The following is a 23,656-nucleotide window of genomic DNA, read 5'->3' on the forward strand; positions in this document are numbered from 1 at the left end:
AACTTATCTTAACACTTGAGTGTATCAGTAGGACCCGGTCCAACATCCACACCTCTCAGTTAAAAAAGCAGTACAGAAGCCTTCTGTGAAGGAGTAAAAAAGATCCAAAAGCAAAGCTAAATAATCTTCAGCTAAAGGTAACTGTTTTCAGACACAAACAACAACAACAAAGGAATACTCTTTCCAAAGAATGTCAGCAGCACAAGTTAGTCGCTGAGCAGGAGAACATACAAATATTTTGGTATTTGGCTTATACAGTGGCTTGTTTGTTATAGTAGTGGAAAGTACAGTTTATACTTACCAAAATTGCTATAGAAATGTATACATTTCTAAAAATCTCTGTGAAACAGTTTTGCTATTTTAAACACTGAACACAACTATTTCCTCCTTTATACCACTCATGAAAATTTCACAGGTAAACTTAACTCTTGTTAAGTATTTCATTAATTTATTGGACATATGCCTAAATCAGGCTCATTGCTCTGCCTAACAATAGCTTTGTTCTCAACACAATTGAATTCCCTTCTGTAACTGATTATCTCAGTCAAGTTTTGGGTATGTAGCTGTCTTGTATTGCACACTTGCCAGAATGCCAAAATGACCAAACCAATAATAAATCTTAAACTGATTTTTATATTTTAAGTATTCAAATTAATTTTTCTTCAAAAAAAAAAAAAAAAAAAAAGCTGTAGCTTGCAGGGTATGTTCCTTTGTGTTAAATGGTAACTATTCAAATACCTTTCCTATCACGTACCCTGAATGCACAGTGCTTCAGAGGGAGACACAGTTCTGGGTAACTTTTTAATATGTGAAAGTGATCTTCATTAATATATAAAGGGATGAAAAGTATATAAAGGGATGAAAAGTAATGCAAGTAATTCATAGACTGTTTCTCAAGGATGCAGAACTACAATCACTATAACTTTATTTATAAAGTAGTGTTCTAGAATGCTAAGACAAATTCAGACAAAGTTAGTTTTGTGGGATTTTTCAATGTCCTTGAAGAGATCAGTCTATCCAGTAAGAAAATACTATACATACATGCTCCTGCAGAGCTGTGGAGCACTTTTTGGACAAGGGAAAAAAAAAGCAGCACTGTGGGATTTACCGAACAGGCACGTGGCACTTGCATGTAATAAAGCAAATATTTACATTAAGCACAATACAGCAATTTATTTAGATGCTTAAATGAAGAATACAAAGGGAAATAAAGATCACAAAATTATACATACTACAACAGTGTGTCATATATTAGATGGTATAAATGAATACAACACCTTGTTGGTGTTAACTAAAGATAAAACTAAATATCCAAAACACAGCACTTTTGTTTCAGTGTGCTGCTTCAACACAATACACTTTTATACAGATCTAAAAGGTGTCAAAATTAGTAGCTGCAAACTTGTTTCTTGCATGTGATTTTTCTTTTTTAGCTTAAAAGATTTCAGAAAATGGCTCTGAAATACGTTTATCATCAGTTGTAATGTCAAGGATATTCAGAACAAGAAAATTCTATAATACAATAGAGTCCAGATATATTTTATGTTGCTGGCCTCTGTTTTTGAGATTGTACAAGGTTATGTGCAAAAACTAAGTTTGTCAAAATTCATACTATAGCAGTTTCAAGCTTTTGCTAGGTAAACTAGATACAGCATTTATTACACAGCAGGGCAACACTAAAAAAGAGAAACAAATCTATGATGGGTACACAAGAACAATTTCATAAGCTTCACTTGAATAGGTCTAAAAGACTGTACAAATATACATTTCAACTATTCAGAATGATACATGAAAAAAATCAATTTCCCCATAGTCTACTATACACGTTGAACTGGTAGTTTGTATGTTGGCCCTACACTACCATGTGAAAAAGGGTAATGTTTAAAAAGACATACAACTGAACATGTACAAGAGTGAAATAAATGTTGAAAATGCGGATAAAACAAACCTCTACTTTTCTCTGTGTGCATTCTGGAGCCACCAGCTTATCTGTTTTCACATTAAGTTACTGTGCTCGTCCCAGCAGGTATTCTCAAGCAAGATTAGCCAACAGCTTCCTTACATAACCACTGGAGTAACAGCGGCCTCAAACACCATGACCTAGCACTTGAAAGGCAGTACCAGTTAGAATTTAAGCTTAGCAGTCATACTGAAATGAAAGTGTTTAGACAGTTGTAGAGTGGGTATTACTGACACTTCTGCTTCAAGCAGCTTATGCTTGCTGGCTACTCAGCTCCACACCGGTTAAGCTGCTGTGAATTGGTTCTGCTACCCCGTCAGTCACACTGTCAAACTGATCTCCGTCCTCACTGTCAATTGTGCTATTCTGCCATTCCATCTGCTGGTTTGACAAGCTCTCCTCAATCTCTGATGCATTTTTCCATTGCGACTGGTCCTTAGACCAAAACTCTTCTACTTTTCCATAGGAACGATTTTTCCACTTTGACTGTTCTTCATCACTTTCAGATCCACCCCCTTTTGTCTCAACAGTCGGTTTACTGCTACCAGCATCTTCACTTTGGGAGGATTCATCTGTCCACACTTCTGGTTTTACTTCTGATGTATTATCTTCAAAATCCGAAACCTGCTGAGAACCAGGCCCACTTTCAGACTGTGAAGCTCCATCTTTCCATTCAACAGCATCATCTTGCTCATCCTGATCACCTTCACTATCTGAAACATCACCCACCAGTTTTGTTGGCTCTTCAGAAGACATCTCTTCATATTTAGAGCTTTCATCTTGTTTTTGATCAGACTTCTCTGGAGACTGTAAAGTATTTTCTTCAATGATTTCCTTGGATATGCTGTCGTCTGGGTTCTCCACTGTGCTATCAGAAGAGGCTTTCCCACCAATGTCAGAAATATGCGGACCAAACGGACTACCGCTTTCATTGTATTCCTCTTCTATATTCTCATAGCTGTCTGAGGAACTTTCATTGTCTTTTTCTATGTTTATTTTTTTGTCAACAGTCTTACTAACATTGAGTCTGGAATTCTTTTCATCGTGGTTTTCAAACAGCCATTCAGCATCAAAATCCATTTCGTGTTTAACTTTGTTCAGTTCTTTCATGTTGAAACCAAGCAACACACCAGGTTTATATTTTTCACAATCTCTAACACATTTCTTCCTTTTGTTGCTGAAGTGAGACGCGATATCAGACTTCCAGAGCCACAAACTGGCAGCCAGCTTTTCAATCTCTCTCCTAGTGGGATATGGTTGCTTATTAAAATACTTTGTGAGAAATGTTTTCCTGGCTTCGTAGGAATCATCTTCGTGACCCTTGGGGTCCAATGCTAGAACTACGGGTTCTTCAGGCTTCTCCTCAAAGGCAGAGGGGGAGTCGTCGTCATCCATTTTCCTTCTCTTCATTAGCGAGAATTCCATGTGTTCGTAAGTACGTTTTACAGGTGCTACAGCTGGAGACTGGCTTAGCCGAGATGACGAAGTACCTTTGTCCTGGCCGTTCTGAGTCTTCCCAACACCTCTGCAGTGAACAAGGTGCAGCGTTATAGTTGAGGCAGTCATGTTACTGGTATATACACCAAGGCAATGAATGCATTTGTAGGTTAGCTTTTTCTCAACTGGATGAACTGTCTGAATAACTTGATGCCTCTCTCGTAAATGATGTGCAAGTGCATCAGAGATGGGTCCTTTCAGGATTGAAAAGCACAGAGGACAGAGAGTTTTCCCTACGTCTTTTTTGTAGGGAACTGCTGCTTGTGGGGAACTTTTTACAGGTACATCAGACTTCTCCTGGATTTTCGGCTGTGGTTTGGGAGGAACAGGGGGAGTATTCTGAGCATGGTAAGCTACAGATTCAGCAGGAGCATCTCTCAAGTTGTAGGTGGTTACAAGTAGATGTATGTTTGTGTGACTGCCCTGCTGCAGTGTCAAATCAAATGTTAGAGTGGAATCAGTCTTAGGTCCCATTTCTTCATCCACATGAACCATTCGCATATGAGCAGCCATCTTTTCAACATCATTGAAGGTCGAACGGCAATACGGACAAGACAGACCATGTATTAGCATATGATTAAGCAATGTATCAGTGGGTAAATAGCGATTACAGTATAGACATTTGCTAGTGAAATTGTGTATTTTCATTATGTAGTTAGCTACTGCAGGCACCTTTTCAGCCTTGTGCTCCTTTTCAAAGTGGACACTATACACATTTTCAGGAAACAGCTCATTACAGATTGTACAGATTTTCCACTTTTGCGTGGATGATGTATTGACAGCAGAAGGACCTGTAGCAGCTACGGGAGATTTTGAGCCAGACTGACCTAATACTCTTGAAGCTGCCTGTGACTGAGATAATGATGTTTGTTTCAACTGAGCTGATGAAAGAGAGGATGAATTGGCAGACTGAAGAGAGTATCTTGCTGAGGCCTGTGATCTCTGTTCCCCTCCAAGAGTGTAAGGCCTTCCATTGCCACTTGAAAACTGTTTCATTGTTTGAGACTGCTGTGAAAGAGAAACTGGTGCATTACCACTTAAGTTTAGCCTCCCCCCTGGCTGACCAACGTAACTTGGTGGTACTGATTTGACTCCGTAATTGTTCTGCTGTAGATGAACGTTTGACATCATATTCACTCCTGCAGAATTTAACGTAGGCTTTGGTATAGTGAGTCTGTTCATCATCTGTTGGGATGAAAGAGATCGAACACTTCCAGGGGAAAGGGGACCCATCCTCTGAGGGAGTCCCATAGGCTTTTTATCCTGTGGTTTTGGAGCTATTAGCATCAAAGGTTTCGATCTTGGAACCACTACATTAGTGTGACCTATCATTGCAGTTACCTGATATCCTATACGTTCGTGGTCTTCGATAACATGCTGTACTAAAGCTTCGTATGATTTCGGCATAAAAAGGCATCGTTTGCAGTGAATACTACCCTCCTCCCGGGTACTGGAACTTAATGGAACTGCACCATTGAGCGACTTTTCACCTCCCTTTGCCACATAAGGAGCAGCTACATGCTGAAAATGTTCCCTGTAAATGTGCTTTCTAACTATTTCATACAGAGGATCTCGGTAAGTGCACTTCTTACAGTAATAAACAGCTTGTTCTACACTGTCAGCCTGCTTAGGTTTAAGGCTATCATGTTTGTTTTTATCTTTAAAAGTGCTGATGCCTCCACTCGGTGTATTGGCATTTGGAGCATGAAATATTTTAATGTGCGTTTCCAAAGTCTTTTTGTCCGCATTGAAAGTACAGTAAGGACAATTAAGGAGAATCCGATTTTCAAAGTCTTCACTATGAACATTCCGGAAGTGGCTTTTGTATGCTGAAAAGAACTTCGAGGAAAATGGACATGCACTGCAGCAAAAGGGCTTTGTCCGATAGTCCTTAAAACAAACAACAAAGCAGAAACTGAATATGGAAAAGCACTTTTTAGAAACGGAATTTCTGTGAATTTCTCTAAACAGCTATAGTCTTACAACCTACTACAATCACCTCAAACATTTCCGATTTATTCCCTGCAATTTTGGGCCTACAGACGAGGCCAAGTTCATAATCTGAACATGCATGAGGTGCTAAGTGCCAGTTTAAAGGTTCCTCAAGAGCTTAACCATAAACTCAGCATGCAAGGCTAGATCATTAACATCTTTCTCCTCCAGTCAACAGAAGCTGCATTCATTGCAGCTGAGCATGAACAAGTTCACCATAATCTCATTTTTTTGGGGCGGAAAAGGAAAGCATGATTGTTGGAGTAGAATGAGACCTGAGTTACTTCCCATCAAAATCTGCTAAACCTTCATAGATGTAAGACAGATATAAAACATCAGCTAGTTCAGTGTCTTAATCTATTACAAACTGTAAGGTGAAACACACTCTTCAAAACTTATTTTTGGTGTACAAATAGAGTTAAGCTAAGTTACATACTAAGGCCACACAAGCCCTTAAAGCAACCATACCTCTTCCTTCTGATCAAAGCACAATTCTGAACTCTAAAACAATCTTGGATGGGGGGGAAGGAAAATAAAGGGATATTTGAAAGTTCCATACTTGCCTACTTTCCCTGCTCCCTCAATCTTTGTTATATTTAACACGTTGCTGATGCAGTTCTTGTCATCTGTTGTAACAGGAACTAAAACTGCACTGGCCTCAGAGATAGCCACAAACAATCTGACATTTCAGATGAGTTAAGATACGAAATTCACATAGTTACAAACATTCGTCATGTGTGTCAAACATGTTACACACAGAAGATTTAAAGTAGCTAGAGCTGTAGGCTTCCTTTGTATAAGTAGGAAGATATGCTTCTGTCCACCTTCTGAAGCCTCACATCTGGTAGGCTGGAGACGAGATACAAAAACTAAAACACTGTCTCCTTTTATATTAAGGTTCTTATTCTGGAATTAAGTAGAAAAAAGCACAACATCAGTGTATTTTATGGAACACAGTAATAACGGGCTATTTTTAGACCAACACCATGACTAGAAATCCATCACAATATTGTTTCCCATTTCCTGTAACAAACAATACCTGTTCTTTTAGATGCTGAAGAAAGGGCTTATTTTATAGAGATTTCTCACCTTCTCACTGTTCTGTAAATGCTGGCATTACTCTATATTGCACCATTGGTAGAGGCTATTGCAATCCATACCGTAATACACTATGTGTTAAACCAGGAAAATCAAATAAATAACTGTAATAGTATCATTCCCTCCTACTTCCAGCTCAATTCAGATCTCCTTTATTACTGACTCAAGCATCTAAAAAGTAAGACTTCTAGTGTCATTTCATTCACTGTGTAGGACTGCACATTTCTAAACCAAACCAAAGTCGGATTATGAGAATCCTCGACAATAGTGGAGAGAGAGGCTGTTAGATAGGTTCATTTAAAGTTTTTCTGAAATGATGAAAACAGGTTTAATAAAAGGTAACAAAATTAACACAAAATACAGAATTGTTGATCTTTTGACTGGAAGGAAGGTGAATTTGTACTAAGGTTAAACACAGATGGCCTATTAGCATCCAGTTTTCAAAAGATAAAGATTTCTTCACCAATCATTTCTTCAATATTTGTCTATCAATACTTACTAAAATAAAGACTGAGATCATTGCTTCTAAAAAAACTAAAAAGAAAAAAAAAGGGGTTTGCTGTCCCTTAAAGTGAAGGCAACTGACCAATGGGTAGAAATGCTCTTGGCATAATTGCAAAATGCCCTTTAATATGAACCATCTTCAGAACTAGATTTGTCAACATAAACCATTACCAACCTGATTTTTTGTAAGCGATGGGTCCCACAATCCTACATCTTCCCATGTAGTGTTTTTCAAATAAAAGTCATTAGGTTCAAACTGCTTAAAATCCTGGAGAAGGGGAAGATGGGAAGAGAGCACAGATAATCAAAACCCAAGACCAACTGCTCCCTTAAGCAACTCTTGCAAGCATCCATGCAGTCCTCTCTCAACTGCTGCTGGCAAATAGTAGAGAACATTAATTCAAGGCAATCTGTGTATTTACATGCATTATTTGGAGGTAAATAGTTGTAAATAGTCTCAATAATATAAAACACATGAAGAACTAATTTTTTTCCTCACACATTCTCCTAATTAGCCTAAGGCTGTCATTACATACCCGCCCTATTTTCAAAAGGGATCACTGAGATAGTAATAGCTGGCTAATGCTACGCGATTGTGATCATATAGGTCCTGTAACACAAATTTTGTGGGTTTTTGTTGGTTTTGTTGTTTATTTCACACAGGAATTCAGATAAAAGTTTGACTACATGTATGATGTTTTAGTAGCCCAATTCCTGTGTAAAGAAAAAAAGAAATCTAATTAAATGTTTCATCTTTGGCATATAAAAGTCAGCAGCGTGTAAGGATTTAAAAATATTATTTCCACTGAACTTAATGCTTAAAATTAACATTGTCCCTATTCACAATTATAGCCTTAAAAACCATATTTGCTCCACCAAAATTTCCCAAATAGGAAGGTCAGGTATTTCTTTCTCTTACAGGATCTCACTTGAATGCTCTTTAGAGAGATACTAATAGAAACGACAAGCAAACAAGTCACAGTTCGTCGGGTACTCTAAACAAGTGTATGAATTGACCATACTCTGAAGGTCATGCTCAGGAGAAAGCTGCCTTTGTGAAAGAACAGTTACAAAGTTTGTCCAGCCGAGTAGCACAAATACCTTTCCCTTCTAGTAACTAACACATGTACACAAGTGATTCTTTAAATTGATTACCTATGGTTCAGGTATTCAGTGAAAATCTCAGAACCATCTTCTGTCCAACAAGAACATCCTCTACCACACCTTTAATCTTAAGTGTTCAGTTAGTAAATATTATTTTTATGAATCCAAGATAAACAAAGGACAACCTATCTAGGAGACATACCAGGTCAATCATAGATAACCTGAATTGTATCTTGTCTCTGCTAAACTTTCTAAGTTTACAAGTACATTTTAGCTCAAGTTATTAATTAAATCTCACTTTGTACAGGTTTTAAAAAGGTAGTGCAGAGGTAGCAATGCCTGACGAACAAGGCTCAAAAGGAATCCTAGAACCATTCTCAGAAGCTGATGGAAACACAGGATTAAGGTATGGGAATCTGATACAGGGGATTCTAGAAAGGCCCTTCAAAGTTTACAGTAAAAAAATTAACATTTCATGAAACAGGCCCAAAACAGTCACACAAAGACCTCACAGTCCTACTAATGTTTGAACATTCTAGCTCTAAAGCACTTGGGAGGGAGGTATCATACTTACTTCTATATGTTCCTTACAGTATTCCAAACCAATGTCACTAAGTATTTTTTTCACAGTTTTCCGGGCCTTTCTTAAACTGCCAAGGTTGTTGACAGGAAGTTGGAACATAGTTTCTATTGAAAAAGAAAGTAAGAGAAAAGGTTTAAGTCAAATGTGTTTTGTTTGATGAAGAGCTGCACTTTTAATTAATTTCTCTCTCATGTCACCCATAATTCAGTATCAGAGCTGTACCATTAGCTAAGGAAACTACCACGCTTTGTCTGGTTTGTTCTTAAATGAGGCTGGCCATAAAGCTAAATACTGACAAACTTAAAAAAGCATGTAAAAAAACAAAACAAAACAAAACAAAACAGATGTGACAACTATTACAGGAGTAATCAGCTGCATCTGGAAATAACTCTCTATGAAGTATTTGTGTCTAGATGAAATCTACCTCCTATGCTGAGGTACTTAAACCACAATTTATCTTTTAGGCATATACATTCTAACTGATGTGAAATCTGCTAAGTTGAGCTTTAAGATTTGTGTCAGCCTTGTAATGAATGTAGGAGTATCTCTTCAGTGAGCAAGATGCTTCTTGCATTCAACTGCAGTCACACATGAATTCTTAGTACTCTACTCTGGCCTATGAAATAAGTCAGAGCTTTCCTAGGTTTTTATTTTAGGAATCCATGAATACCACAACAACATATTCTGTGAACAAACTTAGATGGGAAACCCTTTAGAATGCTAAAGCAGGTCTGACTTAAGAATGTCTTGAATTGAGTTAAGTTGAGGTAGGCAAAACTGTAACAGTTTCCTCTGTTTCCTGTATTTATAGCTTTAAATGTCTGAATGGCTGGTTGGCAAGCTGTTCGTTGTTCATTAAATAAAATGGGACCTGAAAGCTTGGTTAGAGCCCTTCAGAGATAGTCACTGGAAAAAAAAATACAAGAGATGGCTTAGCACCTTTCAGAATGTAGCCGGGTATTTTCAGCCTACGAGACAACCCTCCCTTTTAGTTCTCCTTATACAGCTAATTCCAATTAAACTGCTATTACTGTCTGTTATTGCCTGAGGCTGTCCACCTAAAAGAAAGTCTAAATTTTTTAAGATAGGTGGATTCCCAGATCCAACCCTTAGCACCAAGATTTCTTCCCAGCGCTAACAACTAGCTCTATTTCGCACCTACGGGAGTTCTCAGTCCGCACGTTGCCACCCTTACAGTGAGCACTGTACCTGTACAGTTCTGGAAGGTGGGTAGGGGGGCGAGGTGTGGAGCCTGCAATAAAGAAGGAGGCAGGGCTTTCCTCAAAGAAAAAGGGAGGAAGCTTCTTAAACAGCAAGAAGTGTCAGAGTTACCTCGTTCACTGGGCTTTAATGCTCCAATGCCTGTTGCATAAAGAACGTCACCCCAGAGGACAAAGCTGCATTTTTGATCATTAATATTTCTGTGAGCCAGTTCAGGTATTGGTTTGATGGAACAATAAATTGATTCTTATCAACTAAATAATCCACTATATGGGCCAAAGGCTACCTACATGAACTAAAAATGGGCTTTTTGGATAGAAGCTTGAAAGGTTTTTTGTTTTTTTAAACACTTTCAAGCAGAAACCTAGAATTCAGAATTAGTAGAAATTTATAACCATTAAACATTTTAGTTAGAAAAAAAAAATCTCCCATTTTGCCATGAGGTGAAGGGCAGTCTGTAAGTTACAAGGAACTTACTAACAAATTTTCTCAGAGTACAAAGGATATGGGTTGTGACTACAATAACCAAGTGTCTGATCAGACAGAACTCTTCAACATGCACTGTCACACAAAGTCCTCCAAGTACGTAATAAATAAATTAAAAAAAAACACCATGGGCCAGGAAACAAATATTTCAATGTTCTGTATTAGCTTCCTCCTAGTGGGATTTGTTAAAAGAATTCAGAATAGCCACAGCTTGTTTTGTTGACCTCAACAACTCTAAATTGCAAGTACACTAATTTCTGTGGCTGCAAAGGTGTTTCAGCTAGCACTCCTCTCTAGTCTCAATTAAAAAGACTAGAATTAGAAAAAAATAGATTCAAGTTCATATGAAAAGTAGCTGCTTTCTGTATGCTATCTGGCACCTTTCACTTGAGGGAAACTCAAACCACTTCACAAATATGAAGAATTATCATTCAGGTGAAACGCTTCGTAGGCAGAGTCACTCACAAGTCTGATAATTCATTTACCAACCTTACAAAACTAGGGAGAGCACTACTACAGGTACCCTTGGCATCTCCAAGAGATTAAATGGGTCACAGCAGTAAACTACACGCTGCTCCCAGTTACTGCCTCTAAAGACACTGTACGGAAAATCATGAACTGGTGTTTTTTATGCTGTATCCATTCTCAGCTGTACTCCTTTATAATCAAGTATCTCATATGCAATTATAAAAATATCGAGGCCTCAGACATTCTCCTACAAGGGTGAATAATGTGATCATTTGAATAATTAGACTGATTCCTGTCATCCTTTCAGAATGATGCTCACTCCTGGCTAGGGAGTTTTTAATCCTCATAAGGGACTAGGAAATGAGGTTTGAATCTGAGTTTCCAACTGCTTGTTATTTTGAAAGCTGACTCAGGCAAACCAGTTATTTTATCCAAATCTGCATTCAAGCTCATGGCTGTGTTACCAGATTTTCTGAGCAAATTCTGAATGTCTCTTTCCTCTTTGTTCTCTCTCATTAAGAGCCATTTTTACAGGCACAAACTGAAGCCTTTTTTTTTTTTTTAAAGAAAATCACTTAGCATACATAAAATTTTCTACCTCTGTACTGCGTATTAGGCTTTGACAAATAATTACAGAACATGCAAAGTCCTGTTCTACTTTTCTACCCATCCTTGCCCAGGCTGTATCATCAGTTTTACTGTGTAAGCACCTCTGGGCAGAGGCTATATCCTCTTATTGGTACTACACTTAACTTGCTTTTGGATGATGTAAAATGAAAATAATACCATTTATGACAAAGAATAAATGCATAAATGGTGAAAAACCATTTGAGAATAGCAAACACCTTGCAAACAGAAATCTGTAATACTTGCAACTCCAACCTGCAGTTTCTTTTCCTAGGCCAGTCTCTACAGAATACCTTCCAGTACTAAGCCCACTGCCGCTTCTTTCATGTCTTAAGAAGAAAACTGACTTTTGTTATACTAGAGCTGCATTAATAGCAAGCCAAGAGTAACACATACTAACAAGGTATGGCGAGGCATGCCATTGAGACACCACGGTAGTGCACAGATTGGATGTATTATCCTTAAACACAGATCCCTCCCTTGACGCAAAGAAAATGGTATTTAATACTCTATTCACTTTCCTCCCAAAACAGAATTGGGAAACATGGCTCTGAACATTAAATTACAATAAAGTTAGCCCAGGTTCACTTCCAAAGCACAGCATAACCATTTATTATTTTTTAGACTCAATAACATCAATTTATTAAAAGCTCTTCTTGCTGCAGTTCACAGAGCAAGAGTGAAAAACTATGAATGTAGCCAAGAAATTAATCACGGCTCCATTAATTTTTCTCTAAAGGCAACCCAATCTGCATTGCTCTGACTGTTCTGTTTCAGAATGCTTTCAGTAGCTTCTTTGTAAACACCCAAATGTTGAACTTTTTCATCAAAAAAAATATGAAACAGCATAGTCAGGTACAGTCAGGACTTGAATGAACATTTCCAAAATAATTTCAAATCCAATGAAATAATGTCCTACTAATTTTATTCCAGGGTACCTCCAGTTCTTAACGCCTACTGTAGAAAGATTAATGCAAACATTAAGAAATCTGCTCATTTTGCTCATGGACTTTTTTTTTTTTTTTTTAAAAACTTCCGACAAAGCAAGAGTCAGTAGAGTCTGTCTTCAGGCAATAGCAACCTTTGAATTTGAAATTCAGCTACAATTCTCAAAATAATGTTTATTAAGCAGCAGCCTCTTATTTCACTAAAGAGTGCCATTAACAACTTTTTCCCCAACACAAACAACTTTTTTTTCCTAATGTCTTTGCCCAATACACCTGGACATGTCAAACATACCATGATATATATAAACCCAAGTGATAAAGAAAGCAAATTATTTAGGACTGCCTAGAAACAATCTTGATTATATCTGCACCATCTTCTTGCCTCTGCCTTCTGCCTACCTCACAGCCAAGTCTTAAAGACAAGAAATTATCGAAATATTTCTATCACACCATAATACAAGACATAATTAGATCTTCGTATCTGAAAACTGAAGAACAACCTTACTTTGCAAACTGTGCTGATAGCTGAATACAGCTCACCTAATCTTAACAAAAGAAGCAACCTCATCCTTAAGTTAATATAGTTAATTTAATTTAGGAAGTTTCTTGACCATTTAATCATAATTAGCGGAGAGCCAGGTACAGCCTGATGTCACTATGCTTTGTGACTACAAAGAGAGCTTTTCATTTAATTTCTCTTCAAACCAGTACCTCAAGTTGTAGCTGCAATATACACAGCATACTACTGGCATGTCCCTGAATGCAGACTTCAAAGTAGTCAGGATTAAGTCTCCCAAATAATTGTTCAGGCATAAATGCTATTCTTGAAAAAAGGTATCTTTCACCTGACCAAAAGTTGATGTTTAAGACAGGACACCTGGAACACATCCGCTTCACTGTCACAACGTCTTACTGCTCCGAAGCTCAGATCCAAATAATTAACACAAAGCAGCAGTGGGTGCTTTAACTGGCACTTGAGCTATTGCACTACATCTGTTATGCTCAACAGGGAAGGACGCCCATAATAAAGATTCACAAGTCCTCACAACGGATCCTTCTGTAAAATAACTGACTCCAATGCTGTTTCTGTTTTTCTACTGGAATGCCAAAAGAGAGCAGTCCTCAATACCTGCACTTCAGGGAAGACAAATAAAAGGCACAAGCCTTTCCAAGGGGCACAAGAAGCTCCAGCTTTACACATCTACCAGTTACCAGTTCCTCATCATTAAAGAGGCACTGCTTACCTCTTACTACAGATTCAATCTTCAGAGAGCTCAAAGTGGCTTTCAAAGGAAGCTCAGTAGCATTTTTTTAAAAATGAAGGCGGAATTAATTTACCCTGAACTGACATCGCTCATCCAACAGTAATTCCAGCACAGCATTCCAGTTAGCAGGGCACCCTGTATTTCCATGTATTCTGTTTTGTGGTTACTAAGGCGTAACTAATCTTTATTATATTCCTGCCTGGTTCTACTCTATCCTATTCATTTTGTCTTTGTAAGGGAATGTGCATCTGTACACACCTTCACAGAAAAATAAGCCAAGATGATCTCACGTATGTTCAGACAATATGATTCTACAGAGTAACCTGAGTATTTATTATCATGTAGTAACAAGAGTAATGGGATCTGCCTCTAAGTCAAGCAGTTCTTTCCAAGCTCAAGATCCAACAGACATAAGAATTCAGTTTGTGTCTGCCCTTTTGTGTCCTATTTCTAGACATGGTTCCCACAAATACAAATACATTGGGAAACCCTTGTTCGTAAGCTGAATTACGGAAGACCAACAACCCCCCTACTGAGGTATCCTCAGGTACCTAATAAAATGAATTACTAACCTAGTTATAAGAAATTCTAAAAAATGGCTGATTTAATAAGGTATCACTCATCTTTAGTGCATTTATTCCCCAAAGGTCTGACTATTCCAGACACAAAATAACTGTAAAATAAGCAAAAGAGCTACATAAGAAGTGTCTGGAGCTCTCTGTATTTAGCCAGTACCTAGCATAAAGGTCTAGTCCATAGCCAGGCATTATTCCCAGAGTAATTTAGTGGCCAAATATAAGAAAAGGTGAGCTATGAAAGAACAAAATATCATTACTAAATTAGAAACTCTGTACTTCAGCTTCCATCTCACAGTCACATTTTGGAGATGCAAAGGTAGAGTTTAGACCAACTTCATGCAGTGCTATCCACTGCTCTGGATACCAGCCACTACTCAAAGCACGAACAAAAACTAAGACAAGTTTTGTAACTAGTGCATACACGTTGAGAAAGGTCTGAATGAAGTACTCTCAAATCTTCATCCAAAAATATGAACAGGTGGGGAAAGCTCTGAGGAAAAAACAAGGAATATTTGCAAGGTAAGCAGAGGAACAGCAGGTAAGTGGAACTTGAAAAGTGTACACGATATTGTGCTTTTAAGAACTGAAGCACTGTTTTGACTTTTAATAGCCTCCGGAGTCCCAGGAAGGAAGAACTTTATCTCAAGTGCACTTCTGATATGTGCATCTTATAACCTCAAAATTAGGGCATAAAATGACTACAAAGACTTCTGAAGTTTGAGAAGTCTATAGCAACCAGCAGCTCAGTCTACTCAATCGAATCATATCCTGAAATGGGAAGGAGCCAAAATACATGCCGATGGATTTAAATAATAATCATAAGAACATTTTAGGAAGCGACCAGAACTGCAGGCCTAAAGAGGCAACAACATTTTACATTGTTCATTTAAAATCAAGTGCTTCAAAGAACACAGGTTCAGGGCTATAAAAGAAAATGGACTGCACTGCTAGGTTAGCATTGCTTCAAGCAAAGGGATTTTTCTCTACTTGGTTTTCTGAGCTTGTTAGCCATAGGTAGTGAAAGAAAATAATACTAGGGGAAAACATTGCTTATCATCTTGAAATGCTCTCAGGAGCACCAGTGAGAGCTATGTTCAGGAAAAAACATAATTCAAGTGAACAGGAGGGACAGACCCATTACTAGAGAAAATTTCTGCTGAGCTTAGGAACTTAACATTGCAAATATTCAAGATACAGGAGAACAGGGCTTGTTATGACATGACAGAAAAAGACAGAATGAAAACAAGGTCTAGCACAAATTAACTAGAACATAGTCACAGAAGTTTCAACCAATGCTAAACTCTTCAGTGTATCTCATTTTTAACAGATTTTAGTATTTAGATAGACTCAAAGTAACTTCCAACTGCAAATTACGTCTTCACCAACTCGCTACCCTTCCTAGCTCTTCAAATCCCATATGGAAACAATTGAAGCCACTCTTCTACAAACATCCAGAAAGTGAAGTCTGACACATCCTCCTGTTACGTTACTGAGTGACTTTTAAACTACTTTCTGTTTAATAAAAAATAAACTATTCTCATTGTATCAGCTTCAAGCACTTCAAGTTAACATAGCCATGCAGTTCAGCCCTTTAACACATCAGTTACCAGGGGACTGGAACCACCTAGAAGACTAAGTCAAAAGAGGAGTTAAAAAATAGAAAAAAAGAAAATTAGACTACTGTGCAATTATGTGGAAAATTAATATAAAATGCAATATGCATTTGAGGGAAGTACAGAATTTAGTCACAATACACTGCATTCACACCTTGAGAAATGGGACCTTACAGCAAGGTTATGGACCCAGGAGAGAAAGGGTAAGGAACACAGGAAGAGAAAACAACAGGACAAAAATCACAAATCAGTCAAATCATCAGAGGTGATAAGAAGGAAAACAAGGGAAAGCTTCCACCTGTCTTTGCACCCAAAAAGCTGCTTCTCTTTTGGTGCAACTAAAAACGTAAGGCTCCAGTGGGTCTTTTGAATTTTGGACCTCCACAGAAGGGCTTCCCGGTCCTACCACCCGTGATACTACCAGGTAACAGATGTTAAGACTGTTTCAATTCTGTCAGCTTTATCTATCTAGAACAATATGTAGGAACTTCTGGTACACAACTTCAGGAAAACCACAAGGTAACACTGCTATTCTGATTCTGGAGAAAGCCCATCAGTTTCAGATCAAGACATTTTCTCTGAACTACAATCTTCAACAAATAGTCCAAATCTGCCTTTTTTTTCCTTCTTCTTCATTTTGGACATTATTCAAAGTGCTTAATGTACTTGTTTGATGATTGAGGTTTGCTACAGTTGTAACAAACAAGTGTAATAAGTGACTGATGTCACAGTCCCATTACTAAAATTGTGGTTTTTCATACAGAAATAGTTTTAAAACCTCAACAAGTAATTTGGAGGAAAATCTTATACTGTAAAGGAACCAAGACAGCATCAGCGGACTATTCTAGCATTTCTTCGTTTAATGCATCACTGCAAACACCATTTCTTTACCACGACCCCGTCCAGTCGTACCATCACGGAAACCCTTCCACGACCAGCAAGCAAATGTTTAGGGTCACCTACAATCTAACCAAAAAACGTATTTTCATTCAACAAGGCTTGTAAAGAACATCGCTGTGAAGTGGCGAGTAAAAAAAACAGTTACGGAATCTCTAAAAGGCTTAAACAAAAACTAGTCTCTATTTCGTTTTATTCTTATTTAGGCATCTGTACGCTAGGTATCCTAATGCTCTTTGCAACGGCCACTGATTCTTCTGAAGCAACTGTCCTCTGGGGGAACCAAGCCAGTGAAAGACAACATTTTTTAATACAAGTAAAGTACATGATGTCAACATTGCTAGTGATACTAGAAGAACTGGAAAGTTACTATCTGGCTGTTCTATTGATTTCCTTTGGGAATTCTGTGAACATAGTTCTACATTTATCTAAGCTCACAGACCTAAGAACAGTTAGAACAAGTAGTCAGTGAAGAAAAAGACTACAAAAAAAATAATCAAACCTTCTAGTGACTACTGAGTGAAAATTAGAAACAAAGAGAGAAAGAAGTTACAGAATAAAACAATGCTACTTGAAGCAAATTAATTTTTCTTGACCTAGACTTATCAGTTTGTAACGATACTCAAGTTTTTCCAGCCTACAACGAAAAAAACCTGAAGAAACATAGGGGTAGAAAGCTGGTAACTCACTTTGTGAGTATTTTCCCTCACAATGAAGTTACTCATCGTAAGAGACATCTATCCCTTGCCCTTCCCCTTACAAAGGCTTATTTTGTGGCTTGAAAGGATCAGCACTGGAAAAGAACAAAACCCAAACTTATGCATATTCAGTATGTTGACCATTTTGGCTTTGTTGAATAATGAAATTACAAGTACACAGTCATGGAGCAATTAGCAGTCTTACTAATGACACAACTGCTCACTTTATTATTGTGGCTTCCAGGTTGCTCATCAGATGTTAAAATCCAGAAGATGCAGCCAACTGAATCAGTGCCTGATTTTCAGGTAGCTAAATCTTTACTACCGCTTACAAGAGGCACTATTTCACCAAAGACTGTGACTGCCCCAGTGTTTATTGTGAACAGCTGCAGCCTGTCTTCAAAGAAGGGCTGCAACATCTCCACTTGTAAAATGGGAGCAAGCTACCATCATGTTTGCAAAGGCATCATCTTTTTTACTCCAAGGGCTCTAATTTCTAAATTGGTTTGCATTTCTAGCAGATGAGTCTGAGCACTCCAAAGAGCTAAACCACCATGCAGCATAAATGCACTGCCAGTTCATAAACCAAAAATAAATGTTTCGGGGCTACTACAAAAAACATTTTGTAGCTCCAGATAGAGTCCTATATAAAAAGTAATAGAAGTGCAATTTTTAAAAAAGGACCTACTGTAAACACCTACTGTTTGTCAGTTTTACAGATTTGATGCCAAGGTCTTGATGCTAGCACCTTAGAACTCATAACAGAAATGAGCATCTTGAACGGACTGCTTCTTAAAAGCATTCTGTGAAATTTACACTTCCATAAAACTTTTCTAATAATTTACCTCAAAAACAAACAAACAAACAAAAAAAAACGTGTGCAATGACAACTATCTCTTGTGGGCTCATTAAAATAAATAAAATAAAACATCAGCTTTACCTTCTCCTACGTGCACATTTGGTTGACCCTTCCTAACGCTGTCATTTATTCATATTATGAAGACTGAGAAACCTGAACTTTTTGGTGATCTGAAACAGTATTACCAACTGCACTGTTGGAGAAAGTATTAGGTGTGAGCATGCGTGCAAAACAGACAATTTCAAAAGCAATGCATAAACAGTTTTTTCTATCTAACTTAACACTAACTTCTTGAATTTGCATACATCTATACTCAGATCAATTTAATAAAAGTATTAGCTCTATGAGAACTGTAACTCATTAAAGCAGATAAATTTGAAACTAAATGATACTAATATTGTTATTTCTGTACATGCTTATAAAATTGAACTGTTCTTACTCTCTCCTTTTCCCTCTCCCCCTCATTATTCCTCTGCTGCTTCAAAAGGTCCATCCTTTCGTCGCTCTTTTCCCCTCTCCTCCTCCTCCTTTCTTTGCTCATTCTTGGCCTTCTTGGTCCTTACCTCGCTCATTTTCCCTCTTCTCATCTTCCCTGCGCCAATTCATAGCGTCCACATTCTTTCGTCGTTCTCTCTCATCCTGTCTCCACCGCTTCTTGATATCTTTGTCCTTAACTTGCTCATTTTCTCTCCTCTTCTCATCATCCCTGTGCCATTTTATTGTTTCTGCATTTTTCTGTGGCTCCACGCTTCTTTTGAGATAGTCTTGTCGCCTCCTCCTCTTTTTTAACATATCTCTTTCCCTGGCACGAGCCTGCTTTTCTTTCTGGGAAAGAAAAGCTTTACGGGGCATCATGAGCTGCTGCTGTACCTGTAATAATATTGTATTCCATGGAATAACATACTATACATGCACTCAGTCAGGCACCAACAACTCTCATTTGGAGCTGAATACTTCAAATAATAACCCAAGATAATTTACTGCTGTTTCTCTCTCCTTCATAACCCTCTGCTAGCTCCATATTAGATAATGCCAGGCAGGTTGCTACGTTCAGCTCCAGGCACAACACCTAACCGGCACCTCAGCAGTTGGTACGCATCCAATATTGAAAAGCAAAACCCTTAAAATCCTGGGCCTAAGCGGGAGGATTTGTTTCCCCTCCCCCTTACCACTCCTCCCACAGAGGTTTTAGCAGCCACTTGGGCATTGCAACATCCAATTGAAAGAACAGGCTAACAGGAGAGTTGTGAAGGAAACGCTAGTCCATGTTCAAACCTCAGTTTCTTCTCTTTCTGGAGATCTACCTTTAATGAAGCTTAAAGGTGCTCACTTATCTTTTCAGACCTCCACCTCTATCAAATTTGTTTGGAAGCGCCCAACATCATTCTTGGCTGGGAGGAGTTACAGGCCAGTAGGAGACAAGCCACAATCTGAAAAATTATATAAGCTTTGTTTCCTCGGGAAACCTGGCCACAACATTTAACTGCAGTTAATGAAGTAACTAATAGTGACTAGTAATGAGTCAGTAAATCCTGACTCATCTACTCAAACTTTCTCCAAGTATGCTATCTCTTGCTATTCACAAGAATAGAGGAAAAAATAATTTAACAATGCACTTGCAGTTTCTGCCAAAAGCATGCCTGGTGAGTTTTGTTTTGTTTTAAGAGGTGTCACTTAAGACTACCTTTTAACTAATGGTTTTACTTCTGGTCATGTCTCTTCAGTCATCCAACACTTTCACATCTTTAAATTTACTGATGTTAAGATCTGCAATTTTGATATCATGGAAAACAAAACAGACCATAGAAAGAATTTATACTAGTACTAATATTCTTTAAAGACTCTTCCGTACACATTGAGCAACATTCAGAAGTATGCCGAACTGCAGCTGTGGCCCAGGTTTGTTTGGTTTGGTTTCTGAATTTGTTTAGAAGAGAGTTTTGCAGAGGTATCTAATCAAAATGAAAACTGCAGAAAGGACAAAGTTACTAGATTAGAATACTTAAGCAAAGCCTAAAACAAAATGAAACAAATGTACTTTGAAAATTTAGCTACCTTATGGAAAGCACTTGTTCCCAGCATGCAATACTCCATCTTTTTCCTACAGAAAAAGCAACGTTTCAAACCCTTATTCTAAAAACCTCCTCCTTTTCCCTGTGTAATATATCCCCCCACCCCACTTAAACCCACTCTTCTAGTCCATTGACTGTTAGGCATGTAACGTGACCCCATGATTTTCATTCCAATAATTCAAACCCCAATTTCTTAGTGTCTACAATACTAAAAGGGAAGGGCTGCAGCAGAGTGATACACAGCATAATTAGAAAAAAGCATTCAGTCTGGTAACAAGTTAGTGCATAAAATTCAGACTGTGCTAAACATTACTTCATTAAAAACTACAGGATACCTCTCTACTAGATAGCCTCTTTTTAAATATTAAATATTTCTCAATGTCAGTTACCGTTAAAATCAGAAAGCGATGAGAATCCAGGATCAACACCATCAGTGCAACCCAGACACTGTCAATCTTTGAAACAGGTTTAAATTTCTCTGTCGGCTGTGTGCCAGTACCACATTACTGTTGTTTGCTATGGCAAGCTTTTTTTTTTTCATCTATCTTCACAATTTTATCAGTAACCTGATTTTATTCCAATCATAATAACATCAGTAAATTTTAAATTAAGTCAGTTTCATGCAAATAATTTCCCCCCACCGCCCCCCAAACAACTACCGACATTTAAAATCTGTTATTAAAAAAACCTTTGGGACATCATTGTTGTATTTTCTCTCATTTGTTTTTTTTTATTATTATTATTATTCCCCCCTTTGGCTTCATTTTTTCATTGTTGTTTTTAACTACAGCATTCCTCCCTCCCTTCCAATTGGACATATTCCAGCCCACTTTGACAGACCAATTTATAGACAAATGATAGAAAATATCTCAATAATAAAATACTTAAGCTTCTAAAATTTAACATTTAAATTGTGATTCAAATAAGAAATGTCAGATTCCAAGAAATAACTTAAAGGGACATCCAACTTAAATTATATTCTTGTCTTTTAACCTTCGTATCACAAAACACAGTTTTTTCCACTATTCTGGCAGTTCTCTTGTAGTCAAGATTAGCTTTTACTTTTGCCTCTGTTGGTCTTAATAAACCAAAAGAGGGAGAAATTTTTAAACCACGAATTAACTAGCAGTGTCCAGTGAAGCTGCCAGAATGGTTAAGCTCAAAGCCCTCCAAGCCCACAATTTTTTCTAGAGTTCAAGTTGGTGTTCCTTTAAGTTCCAAACATCCAAATGTCAGTAGCAAACAGAACTATCCCTTCAGCTATTTTTTGCATGTACTTCACCAAATCAAAATCTTAACTCCTCCCAATCTATGCAGTACACATTATGAGGCATTTACCTCCACAATTAATGGTGCTTGGGCGTCTCAGACTCATTGGACAAGTTTCATGCAAAAGCCTCCAAAAATAATTCTCCTTGCAGAACGCCCACCTCAGCGATTATATTACACCTACTGTGTGAGGCCAAAGCCCGGACTTAGAAGAAGCATCATATCCTGCTGTACAAAACAAAGCGTTAAAGACAAGAGATGAGAAATGTAGCAAGGGCAATCTCACATTTATAACATATGTTTCATCGCGAAGGATTCTAAAACCACATATAAGGTACCTTTACTGACATGGAGCTACTGTGGGGTGCAATCCAGCAAGGTTAAGAGTGCTGCAGAAAGTTTGAGCAGATTTGTGGTTTAAACAGATTTCTCTAGGTGATGTTACCCGAAGAATATTCTGGTACTAACAATTCAATTAAGTTACCCAAGTCAGAAACCCAGCAGGATACCACGGTGAACGCTGCTATTCACACTTCGTGTAACCTTTTGACTTCAGTGTCTAGGGCCTCTGTTCATACCGCATGTGAGCTATTCGTACCGGCAGCACAGCTGCACCCTGTAGGCCAAGCACACTTACTGAAATACCAACACTTCCTCATACAGGTCATTTTTCCCAGAAGTTTCCTATACAACTACAGTCCCACCTTAAATTACAAGACCGTGGGAGATCAAACAGGTGACACGGCTGCCAGCCACAACCCTAGGGAAACCCACTCATTTGGGAAGTATTCAGATTAAAGTTTCCAGTTATATGGCTGTTAGTAGGAGGATGTGAAGTGCACTGTTCTGGGTAATGGCATGTAAACGATTATGTTGCTCTAGGAAGACTTGGTATCTCTTCAACACACATCACCCATGTACAGAAATCCAGTTTTGAAAATATTGGGAACACCAGACACAACAGTAGTACCATTAAAACTGGAACAAGCAAATGCAAAGTTTACAAAAGCAACATTTGTGGAATCATTTAGTTAACCACAGCAGTTTTCATTGTTTAAAATGGTTAATTTTTCTCTGTTGATCATTCAGACAGATCATCCACAGCTTAAAGATCATTTTTCTTCAGCTAGTATGACTTCAAAAGAAGATACTAAAATGTTTTAACAAGATTAAAAAAGACAAAATTCTTAAGATACTTCACAGTGAGGCAGAACAGAACGCTGCATATGCTTTAACAAGACCACTAGCCATACCTTCAAATAGGTAAGAATGGTGGGTTCTTTTCTTTCATACTGGATTATTTCCCAGCTAGAAAGGAGAATTTATATCCCTGTATCTCTGTCAAGTCCGAATTACCTCTCTCCCACTGCATCCTCACTGCAGAAAGAACACTTCTGGATGAGGACTGATCGGGACTGAGAGCAGATCAGTGTCAATTAGTGTGTCAGCCTGAAGATACAAACACTGAGCACACACAAGTAGTCATCCCATAATGGGCCTCCCAAAGGCTCAGTATCATTTCCCCGAGCTGTGTTGCTGACCAGAATCACAAAGCTTCTGGCATTTTTTCTTTCTTTGTGTAATCCCAATGCTTTTATTCTGGCCCTTATTTTGATAGTATTTTAACTTGGAGAAGTTCTTGGGTTGCATGCTACAGTGCAACACAGTGGCCTGTATCAGAGCTGACAACAGCCGTGTGTTCCTGGACATAGTGAAACAACACAAGACTGTTAGTTTCTTGGTATTTTTATCTCCCTAGAATCATAGAACTTATTCCAACTGCATTTGAAATAAGATTTTTAATGATTTGTCTGTTTAATTGCAGATAGTAGCATACTGTAAAAAGCCAGCCATAAAACAGACTCACAAGGAAGGCTGTTAGTGCAACACTGAGCAAGATTTTTAAAAACGCAAGAAA

The 23,656-nt window shown here is 38.0% G+C and overlaps 1 protein-coding gene across 6 annotated transcripts in view; it reads right to left on the reverse strand.

Annotated features, from left to right (window-relative positions):
* Positions 1-985: 985 nt before the first annotated feature.
* ADNP (activity dependent neuroprotector homeobox) overlaps positions 986-23,656 on the reverse strand; it is a 31,233-nt gene continuing 8,562 nt past the window's right edge. For 2 of the 6 annotated variants that reach the window (XM_035343999.1, XM_035344000.1), the window contains 6 exons: positions 21,808-21,966; positions 20,453-20,498; positions 18,961-19,267; positions 8,730-8,842; positions 7,227-7,319; positions 986-5,347 (listed from right to left, as the gene is read on the reverse strand). In XM_035343999.1, coding sequence (XP_035199890.1) covers positions 2,213-5,347; positions 7,227-7,319; positions 8,730-8,842; positions 18,961-19,267; positions 20,453-20,491 — 3,687 coding nt within the window. In that variant the 5' untranslated portion in view covers positions 20,492-20,498; positions 21,808-21,966 and the 3' untranslated portion in view covers positions 986-2,212. Of the gene's footprint in view, positions 5,348-7,226; positions 7,320-8,729; positions 8,843-18,960; positions 19,268-19,731; positions 19,828-20,452; positions 20,499-21,807; positions 21,967-23,656 lie in introns of those variants that run through there. The other 4 variants (XM_035344001.1, XM_035344005.1, XM_035344003.1 and 1 more) reach the window with 4 other exon arrangements.

This window comes from Oxyura jamaicensis, chromosome 20, assembly GCF_011077185.1.
Source record: "Oxyura jamaicensis isolate SHBP4307 breed ruddy duck chromosome 20, BPBGC_Ojam_1.0, whole genome shotgun sequence".
NCBI classification, from domain to species: Eukaryota; Metazoa; Chordata; class Aves; order Anseriformes; family Anatidae; genus Oxyura; species Oxyura jamaicensis.